Source organism: Elaeis guineensis, chromosome 11 (genome assembly GCF_000442705.2).
Source record: "Elaeis guineensis isolate ETL-2024a chromosome 11, EG11, whole genome shotgun sequence".
Classification (NCBI taxonomy): domain Eukaryota; kingdom Viridiplantae; phylum Streptophyta; class Magnoliopsida; order Arecales; family Arecaceae; genus Elaeis; species Elaeis guineensis.
The window spans coordinates 11682397-11692961 of record NC_026003.2 but is presented as its reverse complement, the minus strand read 5'-3'; the positions used below and the strand labels follow the sequence as shown (position 1 = coordinate 11692961).

General features: G+C 37.9%; 1 protein-coding gene across 4 annotated transcripts; it reads right to left on the bottom strand.

Annotated features, from left to right (window-relative positions):
- Positions 1 to 1062: 1062 nt before the first annotated feature.
- On the bottom strand, positions 1063 to 10565 carry LOC105061193 (uncharacterized). 4 transcript variants are annotated; one of them, XR_002163289.3, is made up of 5 exons: positions 9902 to 10564; positions 9019 to 9213; positions 5307 to 5398; positions 4994 to 5171; positions 1063 to 1385 (listed from the first exon to the last, which is right to left on the bottom strand). XR_002163289.3 is itself a non-coding variant. In XM_010945168.4 (4 exons), exons 1-4 carry the CDS (start codon positions 10279 to 10281, stop codon positions 1287 to 1289), a joined length of 852 nt encoding a protein of 283 aa, XP_010943470.1. In that variant the 5' UTR covers positions 10282 to 10564; the 3' UTR covers positions 1063 to 1286. The 4 variants fall into 4 exon arrangements, 2 of the variants coding, with proteins under 2 accessions (XP_010943470.1, XP_019701581.2); XR_012135514.1 differs by lacking the exon at positions 5307 to 5398 and adding an exon at positions 1539 to 1627 and having other exon boundaries at positions 1063 to 1387; XM_010945168.4 differs by lacking the exon at positions 5307 to 5398.

Below are 10565 nucleotides of genomic sequence, written 5' to 3'. Positions count from 1 at the left end.
TACTCCCTCTTTCCAATTACTCAAGATAGGTCTGCTGATTGTACCACTTGTTAGTTAGATCACTCCACAATTATGTTCTATTTTCTTTGCATCTTATCCCTAAGTTCATTCATCGATTTGTCTTATTTTAGAGACATTAGACTAAATGTAGGAGAGCATTTATCAATTTACATGTATGGAACATTAAATTAGATGGACATACACCACCCACCATGTACTGCATCCAATCGCATGCATTCACATGCTATCCATTTGGCATTGAGTGACCACCAATTAATCTTTTTCTGTTTACTTATTTATTTTTGTAGAATCCGCCAACCAATCTCAACAATGTAATCTAATGTATGGTTAGATCCACTTCATTTTCTTCAACCATCATCACTCGTGATTCTATAAATCGTCAAGAGTCTCCTAATCCCCTGACATCGCTTTTCTGATCATAAGCACGCCCATATCAACATCAACAATGTACATCTGACTTCAAAAACAGTGGGTGGATCTGAAGGTTAGCATTAATAAGCACCAAACAAACACTAGGTAGCATTTACCTAGTTTTGGTACTCTGAGAGCAGGAATTATCCCACACCCACACTGGAACCATCTCAATTTGGCCACAAGTGTAAAGTTATTTGGAATACAAACATTAAATTTTGCCTCTGGTTATCTAGAGACCATTGATGCGGAAGCCAAAAGATTTTTTTTCCATAGTAAAAGTTGAATTCACATAATCATTTTTCTATGTAATCACCATTTTATTGGATGTGCTTCTAAAGGTGGCAGACCATGAAAACCTAGTTTTCGGAAGAACAAGGAATAACAGGTGAAGGAAGAGATCCAGACACTGTTAGGTAAAACCCACCAGCAAGCTAGCAAATGGCTTCACTTGTGCAAGGGGGAGGATGCCATGCTCACCTACACTTGACTTCCATTACTTGGTATAATTAATTATTCTAACCACCAAATTTGGTACTCATAAGTCAAACAAAAACAAGGAAAAAGAATATAAGAAAAAAAAAACAGCTTACAAAACAACATCATGGACAGTTAAACCTAAGCAAACAATGACTACAACAAGGTCGATTCTTGCCCATTATAAATTCTCCAACTCCTCATTGTTGATTCATGGGATTGTTCTTTGACAGTGCTTAAAAAGGGTTGTAACAGACCCAATGCTAAAGAATACCCCAAAGCAAAATGTCATTGGAGACTGGTACATCACAATTGCAAGATCAGATGCCCTTAGATGAGCTAATATACAGCACCCAGATGCAGAAGGGACACTGCAGCTAACGTACAAGTTCTATGAGAAGGTAAAATTCCTTCCAAATGCAATATCTGTGGGTAAGTCTTGTTTCCTTCTGTGAGAGAAAAATGTATCCTCCACCCTGTAATGTTTCACACACACAGTACCATCATCCAAGAGCATGATCTTATTCAACATATAATACATGAACAATAATCTAAATAAAAAACAAATACTACAGCATAAGCTGGATAATACATGCAAAAGATTGGGTAGAAATTTGCTGAATATTCCTTCACATAAAAGTTGTCAAAGAAAAATTAACCGATTTCACTATCTCTGAAATAAGCAATATTATTACATTTTTCTCTTCTTTTCATTGGCCTGCATATGAAAGTTGAATTTGTTGGTAAGCTCAAGAGATCATACATATATCAACTAAAAGAGCAATTAATTTTTGCAGCATAAACAATACAAGATTTTAAATCTCATCGGATGGAGGCATTTCGGTATCTCTATGGAACGGGACGCCTTGTTGTCCCATCCTGTCCTGTCCCAATAGCTATCTCAATCATGCATCCCAATAGATATTTTCTCTTATTCTTTCATTTCTTTTCTTGTTTTTCTTTTCTTTCTTTTTCTTCTATCTTCCTTTCTTTTCGGTTCTTTTTGTTTCATTTTCTTATCCCTTCCTTTCTTTTTTTTCTTTTTCTTATTCTTTCTCTTTTCTTTCTTCTTTTTCTTCTTTTCTTTCATTTTTGTCTTTCTGCATCTTCCTTTCTTTCTTTCATCTTTCTTCTTCTCTTCCCACATGGATGAGTTTCGGAGTTCTGATGCCATCCAAGTCCCATTTTCTCACAGAAACAGAATGGAACGGCTAGGACACCCTCCATCCCACCGGGACGTAAAACCTTGAAACAAACCATTAGATGTTGTCAGACGTACACAATTTCTTGCCATATTTCAAATCATTCTTGTGATAATACACCTAAAGTTCAAACCCTATTTTCACATTATGTTTCTTTTCCCAAGATCATTGCAAATAATTTATTTATCTCACTTGCAACTCAATAGCAGGTTAGATCACCCTTTCAGAAGAAATATGCCTGCATATTTCTTGCAACAAAGATGGATGTTGCATTCCACTTGTATCAAACAAGATTTCTTAATCAACTGTATACTACTTGAACAGGAATATTAATGATACAACAAAAATAATGGACTAGACTTTATCCAATTAGTTGCCAACTTAAATGTGATCAGCATTAGTTCAATATTAGCCATGCTTGGTTCATCAATGCCTTGCTTTTCTTCAGTTGTACAATTAGTTTTTACAAATATTTCCATTCTAACCGTTTCTCTAATTAGTCAGCATAGCAATGAAAATAACTTATTGTACTCCAAAATAGTTTTGAAATGGCAGTCAACCAAATTTGGGATGGAAAAAGATTGCAATCAAATTGGTATTCAGTCTAGGGCTCTGTTCCTACTTGGGATCATGTTTGGGCAGAATCTGAGATTTACAGGACGGGCCCAACTTTTGGATGTTTTGGGATGGGTTGCTTTTGTGTTGGGTTCAGATTTCCAAACCCAAAGAGATCTGATTAGAGATGAAGAGTCCAGATTCAAGGACTGCACTTGGCCCATAACATAGAATTTTGGTCCGAACTGTGTTCATGCAGCTCTCTTGCACCAGTAATTGCGAGAAAAAAATTTGTAATTATAGGAAATTAGTTTGCTAATGCATTCAATTGTAGAGATAGAAATGCATTTATGAAAGTATAACTCAAAACTCTACATCATTCAAGCAAAGATCTAAAAAATATTAGATTTTAAACTGATTTTAAACTAAGAGATAAGGATGCCCCCATGAAACTATATCAATTAGTTTTCACATTTCAGCTTTAAATGGGAAAACAGACAGGATTTCCTCAATAAATCAAGAGAAGAAGGATCAAAAACAGATTCACTGTTTCAAATGCATGCTTGGTTCTCACTGATCTTGATACTTAACCAAAAAGTTTTGGTTCTTAGTATAAAAGAAGAGACGACAACACCCTTTTAATCCAGCTCTGGTTTTGATATCATGATTTAAGGATTTAAATGTGTCACTATATGGATGTTCTCAAAAAATGGATTTTGGAAACTGCTTTGTGAGGATCCATGTAGGCATGTTTAGTACCGCATTAGACGTGCATTAAAAAGATCTTGGGTACTTGAGCAGAAACAAGGACCCAATTAATACTTTCTTACCAACCTACTTTTGGTTGAGGTCATGGGTTTTTACAAATGGTAGCAACTTGGCCCAGCCCATAGTCCATGCATGTAAAGGACACTGCAGCATGAATCCTCTCAGGGCTAACCATGAGCCAATCATGGTTTCTGTGATTGGACCCTTTCCTTGGCAAGAACATCAGGCTTAAATAAAGGGACCCACATGGGCATGTGTTTGGTCCCACATTGCATGTGCATTGAAGAGCCCTTGAGCACTTAAGGCTAAGGACACCAATTAGCAACCTTCCATCCAGCCTCTTTTTGGACGAGATCTTGGGTCATTGCAACTCTTCGTCAAATGAGGTGTTCTTCTACTTATGGTTGAGGCCATATCTTCAGTGCCTCGATTGACATGGAAGTTTTAAGTAACACTAGACTTGTTAGATTTTGCCACAGTTCATATATAATAGTAGAACTAGTTCTTTTCCTTTGCATCTGACACATCAAGATGGGCAATAATACACAAGGAGTTTCTTCATGAATGTTTAATATTCAAATAGCCGTTTACTACCAACATAGGGTGCTTTATTATCCAACTGCTGGGTAGAACATTTTGATGGCAGCAAATCTCTATACAGAGTAAAGAAAATATATTAATCCTACAGGCAGTGATGTAGTTATCATCAATAGTGAAAAACCTAATCCTTATCCCATCAGGTTGTAGTTCGCTTTCCAAATTCATTTTCCATTTGCAGAGAAAACCAATGACCTTTTCTCGTTGGGGCATGGGCCCAGCATCAGCAGTAATATGATCAACTGGGGGGGCGGGGGGCCAAAATACCTGAGCCAGGCTCAGAGCTAAGCTTAGTTCTCAGGCCTGGCTCCTTTAATGAAGGAAAAGTGCCCAACCCAAGAATTTTTTTTTCTTGTTTTTAAAAAAGAGAGAGAGAGAGAGAGAGAGGGGGTTGCATGGCCACATGCCATTAAGGGCATGGTGCTTCATGCCACAACCCCATCGTGCATCACAGTGACATCATAAACAGCACCAATCCCCTCAAAACATATTGCAAAAATCTTTTCTTTTTACCATTGTTTGGATCCATAAAATTACTCTTTATGGAAGGGATACTTGACATAAATTCATTTGTAACACTGCACTAGCGCACATCTAAACACAAACATTAACATGCACATGCAGCAACTTGCAAATAAATATGTGCATGTCCATATAGATGACGATAATAAAATCAGGTTTCAAGATTACAACATTAGTAAAAATGAATGTATACGAGCATTATCCTGTTCTTTTTGCTGCATCAGTACATCAAATTCCTGCTAGATGAAATAAACAGGTGCTTGTTTGCTTTGTAATATAAGCTTTGCATTTTGTTATATATGATTAGTAATGTTCATATATCATACAAAAGGAGGCAGCTACCATCCAGTGTATGGTAAGACAAGCAAATAGAATGATGAAATAACATCAAACAACAAAAGTTGACGATAGCATTTAGTCTGAAAAACTGTTATGCACACCTTTTGAAGTTTCTCCATGACAGAAGCCTTATAATCTTGAAACCCAGCACCAACAATGTTGCCGAGTCTTGGGCTGATTGGTTCAGTAGACCTTGCAGAAGAACTATTACAAGCAGCTTGAAGAGGAAGAACTAACAAAGGATTTGAGAGACTGCCAATCATACTGTGTAGTCGCCACCTGAGATAAACCCAGAATAAATGAGCACAAACAGAATCATGTATATTGAGAATGTTAGCATAAAGATATTGCACAGTAGCTCAGATGTAGAAAGCACATTTTCAATGACAAATAAAAAGTTCAATTAAGAATTACCAAAAACAGACTTGCTTCTATGGTTTTGGCTCTGGCATGATAATATTACTACATGAAAAGGTGGGAGAATGCAACAAAAACTTTCTATGTCACTGCAAAAGAGACAGAATCAACAAATTGGACACAGATATTCAATCTTCCGGAAACAAGAAGCATGCTACAAAAGTCAACAGAAATAAATAAATAAAGATGAGGAAATACAGACAAAACAGTGGAAATAAGCATCTAACAAAAGCTGGGGGCAAAAAATATGGAAGCATAAAGGCCAACTCATGACCATGGGGCACCCCAAGTCAAAGCAAAAGACTTTCCTGGAATGTCACAAAATTAAACTTGGATGCCTGCTAGAATAAGCTCGAAAGGGAAAGCGGGGCACCAAGATAAAGTAAAAAAAAAAGAACACAAGCAAGAGAGCAGAAGGAGATAAAGAGAGGGAGAAAGAAAAAACAGACGGAAATAGAAACTAGGGAGAAAGCTATGTTTCTTACATTCCTTGCTATTACTCTATTGTTTAAGATATGTGCATTAAGGAAGATTGTAGTACCTACATCAAGCCTTGCCTTCTTCTACGTATAGGGAAATTATGGAAGAGTAAATTTCTCTTAGAAGAACCTAAACTATGTGAAGCATTTAGATATGCCAAATGGCTTCATAGGCTTCACAGCAAACCCCTCTAATGCTTTTAAGTTTCCTTGGCCAATAACTTGTACCAATTTCATAGAGAAATGATATCAACTTACAAACCATTACTGATACTTTCATGGAACATACTTTGATTTATAAAGAAACTGAATTGGATGAGCAAAAACTTATAACTTAAGGTTTCAGTGTTTTAAAGTTTATTGAATATAAAAATCCACATATAAAAACAGAGAAATCTCTATTTACATATACAGTTCCTGATCCATATCCAAATTGTGGACTTAACACGTTACAATTAGAAGACCACTTCATGAGGAGCTTACCGATCCTAATCTAAATATAAACTGAGTTCTAGTTACGTGCTAGTTACATAAGAAAACCTACCTGAGAGGTACAGAATCCTCCAATACATACAAACCACTCACTAATACAAGAAAACTATTACCAGCATCTCAGAAAATGGAATATGACAAACTATAAAACGGTCATCATTGCAGTGTGTAAGGCTTGAATGAATAAGATGATGAGGAATCAAAAAGCTAAACCAGCCGTTCCAAGAAAGCAAGCAAAGTGGGCTTTCTAAAAAAAGCACCATCAGGTGGACCAGGAAAACACATTAAAAAGCAATTGGTCAATTGACTCATTTTCCATGCAACATGAATGACATCTTCATTGACAGCAATACTATTCCAGATGGATTCTCAACAATAAGAATCCTTCCTTGTGATATTAATGAAACAAAGGAAAGGATCTTTCTAGAGCTTTAGGAAATCGTATTTTCAGTTGCAAATGATCCAAATCCACGAAGAGAGCAACATTATTTCCCATGAATTCCATGGCTTTCTTAAAGAATAAGAACAAAAGTCCGAGACAACAACTCTTACTGCTGTATCTATTCTTACTGCAAGCAATTTAGAAAATAATGTACTGAATCAATCTTTTATACTATTCTACAATATTATTTAGGACAACAGTTTCATAATACATGTTAGCATTAAACATGATGCTGTAGAACGAAATTGTTAGGCAAAATATAAAAGAAGAAATAATCTCATAAACCATACTTCTTTTGAAGATGATCAATGTGCCTACTGCAGTTGCATTACATATATTTCATAACTAATAATGCCCCCATTTTCTTCATTCATACATTCACAGAAAAACTCTGATGTTCCTTCTATTACCTAACAAACTAATAATCTTTGACATCTAATGACTTTCTTAAAGGAAAAAAGTTGGTTGCATACATGATAAGCACTAATCTCCAGTATCTACTGTTGCGGTCATAGGTCAAAAGGTCGGATGGCTCAAATGGTTGGCTTATGCCTCCGCGCCCGCATACGTGAGATATTATCCGTTTTGTCCTCTTACGCTATCGCACAGGGCTTCACAGTTTTGCCCTTTAAAAGGTGCCTTACGGAGAAGAGAAAGTTTCAATCCATATAAGCCATACTCTCTCTTGACTCACAACCGATATGGGACTAAAGATGCCCTCTCTACACCACAGCATAACCCCCCGTCAAAAGAAAATATGTGTGGGTAGGAGACGTTCCCACAAACGGCGCCAATATTGCGGTCATGGGTCAAGAGGTCGAATGGCTCGAATGGTTGGCTTATGCCTCCGCGCCCGCATATGCGAAGTATTATCTGCTTTGCCCTCTGGTGCTGTCGCACATGACTTCACAGTTTTGCCCTTTAAAAGGCACCTCACGGAGGAGAGAGTTTCAATCCATATAAACCATACTCCCTCTTGACTCATGTGGAACTAAAGATGCCCTCTCTACACCACAACATCTACTAACTAATTACTTTCTGAGATTTTGTAAATACATCAACTGCAGACAAAGTGATGGAAAACCAACTGAGATGGATATGAATGGTCTCTATTTCCACATACAAAATATTTTATTACTATATTTAAGACACCTATGTAACATGGGCTTTTCTTCTGATTTTATACATAATATGGCTTGTGAATTCTAGGCCTACTAACCCTTTCCTTAAAACTAAATGCTTACAAGAAGAGGAACCAAACCCTAATCACTTGATCATTTTCTCCACCCTCCTCGAACTCTAAGAGACAAAGGGACGTACAAGTGCATTTTCTCTCAATGTCTTGTTCAGCCTCACCCAACAGCTAAACAAGAAGCATTAATTATAATAATGTCAAATATTAACAAAGTGAGCTAGCAAGACATGACTCAAGAAATCAGAACTTTATAATACAAGATGTCAAAAAAATACGAATCAGAAATTACAAGTCTGTAATGGGACATTGCTAGAAGTGCTAGGAAGGAATTTAAAGATACCAAAATTTTTCTTAGAAACAAAAGATGGAAATTTATTGCATAGAGTTGATAATATTTTAAAGAATCATTTAGAAAATGGTTTCTATATTCTAAGAAAGCATCTAAAGATCCAAGAAGCATGTTAACACTTAGCAAATGATATCATAAAGAAAATTGTATTGATCTGAATACATTTTTTTTGCCAAGAACTTGTAAAACCTTCGTCTAAATATTAGAATTTGTTGTTATTACAGTATAGCTATAAAGTGTTTTAGTGACAGTGTTTTATTCAATTAAAATAGAAAATGCAACATAATACCTAATAACAACTGATAAGAAACAGAGGCAAATACAATCAATGCTTTTTCTTCTAACTCTAGAATCATTCTCCTACCTTTTCATGGCTGGTGCTTTTCTCTCACCAGGAGTACAAAGTATTACAGAGACCATTGTACTATTTGGTTCAATTAGGTGAGCGATTCTGCATATATAGATGCTTCCCCTAAATTCTCAAATACAACTTCTCTAAATTCAAGATATAAAAGCTCATATAATCTCAGGAAAGAAGTTGCATAAAGATTTTAGAGAATGCATTACATCAGCAATATGAAAAGTACAGTTGCTGAATATCCCATCACTGATTCAGAATGTTTTTCCCAGAGAACTTATTTCAATTTTCAATGCTTTTTCATGAATCCATTGCAAGGGCAAGAAAATGCTGCACAACTGTCACATACTTATAGCCGTGCATACTAAATGCTAGAAAAGGAGCAGAAACTTACCGCAGCATCCTTGGAAGACATAACAACAATGGCAGAACCCTTCTTTTTTTATCCTCCTCCAAACCTCTCAAACAGCTCTTGCAGCTTGACAGCACTGTAATCTCCCAACTCTCTCTTCCAGAAGACCTTGAAAACCCTCTCCTTATCCAATGCAGCCACCCCTCCATTCTCCTCTCCCTTCTCCTTCCCTGATGTCTGCCAAAATTATACACAACAAAATTTATTCATTTACAAAATGATTCTAATCATAAACCTGCACATGTATGTTTCTGCATCCAAAAGCATTTGAAAAAATGGACCCGACGCTTTCAATCCATTGAACCAAATATGTTTCAAATATGTACTCACATAGCATAGAAGCTATTCTAAACCAAAATAGCAAGACTCAAATCACCTCCAAAATTAACATCTTGGAATTTCACATGTTCTACATTAAAAATGTTATTTTCGGGACGAAGAAAAGAAGAACGAGAAGCAAAAAAAATTGAAGTTTTTCAGGTTGATAATTAGCCACCGGAAAAAGAAAAAAGGGCCAATTGTGATTTCTACATTAGATTTAATTTAAGGAGAAAAGAAAAGAAGCAGAAAAAGTTCAGTTCTTCAGGAGGCTACAAGTTCTACATTAAAAAGTTGCATTGATGGGCAAAAAAAAAAAGCAAGAAAATGTTAAATTTCTTCAGGAGGGAAATCACTAGACACTAAGAAGCAGCCGAATCCGTTCTTAACAATCAAATCACTTTAAAACTTAAACTGCAATTCACATGTTCTACATTAACAAAGTTATTTTGAGGAAAGAAAACGAGAAAAAGAAGCAGCAAAAAGTTAAATTTCTCCAGGAGGACAATTATTAGTCCGTCCCCAAACTGTTAAAAAAAAAAAAGACCTTCTAATCTTACAGATGTGGAAGGTGTGAGCGGCTTTCTCAGTGGCCATCCGGGATTGGAACTTTTCGAATTCCCTCTTTAGCTCGGTGGCGACCTTCGTCTCCCGGCGTTCGGCCTGGTCGGCCGGCTCGAGGACCTCCTCCTTCCCCCCTGCTGCCGCTGCACGATCGCTCTCATCGAGGTCGGCATCGAATTTGCGGCGCTGGGCACTGAACGCGGAGTGGCGGAAGGCGAGGTCGCGGCGGGCACGGAGGCGGGCGTCGAACCCGCGGCGCTTGGGCTCGTCATTGAGGAGCTCGACGGATGACTTGAGGCGCTGGAAATCCGCGGTGGCCTTCGGGTCGTCGGGGCGCTTGTCCGGCTGGCGGAGGCGGGACATGGCGCGGTAGGCGTTCTCGATCTACTTGAGGGTCAGGACAGCGCCCAGTGATCCACGTCATCCTCCTCTGCCGCTCCAGAGTCTCTGCCGCAGGCCATGGCAATTAGAAGGACGAGGAGACCGGCGGGGAGGGTGCACCGCCGCTGTCGCCGGAGTGAAGGGTGCGACGGACGAGACCGGCGAGGGCAATGGCGGGCTTGACACAGATGTCGTCGCGCGGGTGGAGGGGCGTTCCCTTCGGTAGGTTGGTGATCCGACCCGTTAAGTTTGGCCGAATGAGGAGC